This window comes from Sander lucioperca, chromosome 11 (assembly GCF_008315115.2).
Source record: "Sander lucioperca isolate FBNREF2018 chromosome 11, SLUC_FBN_1.2, whole genome shotgun sequence".
Taxonomy (NCBI): domain Eukaryota; kingdom Metazoa; phylum Chordata; class Actinopteri; order Perciformes; family Percidae; genus Sander; species Sander lucioperca.
Genome location: NC_050183.1, coordinates 24,256,388 through 24,258,015, shown reverse-complemented (window position 1 = coordinate 24,258,015; position 1,628 = coordinate 24,256,388). Strand labels below are relative to the sequence as shown.

The following is a 1,628-nucleotide window of genomic DNA, read 5'->3' as shown; positions in this document are numbered from 1 at the left end:
TATTAAGCTGTCATGTTAATTTTAATTTTATACATGTACACATGTCTGTATATATATATATATATTTTTATTTTATATTTTTTTTTACATGTTCAAAATAAACTACTACTACTACTACCTTGTTGTAATCCTTTGAATCCTAAATAAAGAGATGATAATGGAGGAGCCTGGTCTAGTTTCTACTGGGTCTGTCTCCCTCTGCTGGACTCAAACACAACATCACTCTCATCCATTAACATCACAGCAATTATTATTATTATAATTATAATTATTATAATATGCTTATATTCCTGCTCCTGCTGAGTGGTTTCCCTGAAGTACCTGCCTCCTTTCCTCCTTTCCTCTCTCTCTCTCTCTCTCTCTCTCTCTCTCCATCTGCCCCCCCTCTCTGTCTCCCCCCTTCCCCCCTCGCCCCTCCGGTGGGCGGGTCTCTTTTCTCTCTCGGATGTATCTCGGATGATTCAGCGGACTGATCTGCGCTCAGACATGGAGTGAGTACACTTTTATTTCTTCTCACTTTCTTCTTTTCTGGTGTGTGATTTTTCGGAGTGTTTGGGTCGTGGAATAGGCTTAATGTGTGATTGAATGTGCGCGTGCGGGATGTGTGTGTGTGTGTGTGTGTGTGTCGTCATGGTGCGGCATCAGTCCGCCTGTCAGACCGCTGAGTCAGGGTCTATGCACGGGAAACCGCTGGCGCAAACTGCACCAAAGTCCATGAGAAAAAAAACTAATTAAGAGCAGAGATGATCCCAGAGATCAGAGGGACAAATCAGTGATTAATCAGTGATTAATCAGTGATCAGGGAGAGTCACTGCAGCGGACGGGAATGGGTTAATGACATTAAATCTGGGCGGAGTTCCTAAAACAGTCTCAATAAATCTCCATTTACATTCCTGTTTGGGCTTCATTCAGCAGGAAAAAGAGGCACAGACAGGTTTTTATCACCCTGGACTCTCTGTCTCCGTGTTTGTGTGTCTGAGTGTGTGATGGAACAACAATCTCTGAAACTGGTCCAGTATTAAACCAGAACCAAGCTGTAATGTAACCCTACAGGACTAATGTTCAGCAGCAGTTAGAGTCCGCTAAACCCACCAGACTCCATGTAAATAATCAGGACTTTTAGCATCGTAAAACACACTTCATTCAAAGTGGACAGAAACTAAATCAAACTATCAAAAGCCGTCTTGGTTCATCTTTCCACTGTTCCAACAATCACCACTCTGGTTTGGTTGAAATAAACCCTTAATTCACCCATTTACATGTGGAGATATGCTGGCTCTATACACGCTAAAAGTCCTGATTATTTACATGGAGTCTGGTGGAAATATGCTGGCTCTATACACGCTAAAAGTCCTGATTATTTACATGGAGTCTGGTGGAGATATGCTGGCTCTATACACGCTAAAAGTCCTGATTATTTACATGGAGTCTGGTGGGTTTGGTGATGGTGATTTCGGGGCTGTTTCATGTTAAACTAAAAGGATCTTACTCTTTAACTAAAAGGTCTATCTCTGTAGGGATCCATCCCATAATGTTGTCAGACACTTAGAATAATAATCTGCTCTACTTGTCTCAGCGGAAGCTCATCACTGAGCAGCGTGAGCCTTTATAATTACATATTGATCCGT

The 1,628-nt window shown here is 42.0% G+C and overlaps 1 protein-coding gene across 5 annotated transcripts in view; it reads left to right on the top strand.

Annotated features, from left to right (window-relative positions):
• The first annotated feature begins 383 nt into the window (after nt 1-383).
• palm1a (paralemmin 1a) overlaps nt 384-1,628 on the top strand; it is a 28,842-nt gene continuing 27,597 nt past the window's right edge. For 3 of the 5 annotated variants that reach the window (XM_036007066.1, XM_036007065.1, XM_036007064.1), the window contains exon 1: nt 385-491. In XM_036007066.1, coding sequence (XP_035862959.1) covers nt 457-491 — 35 coding nt within the window. In that variant the 5' untranslated portion in view covers nt 385-456. Of the gene's footprint in view, nt 492-1,628 lie in introns of all 5 variants that reach the window. The other 2 variants (XM_036007063.1, XM_036007062.1) reach the window with 1 other exon arrangement.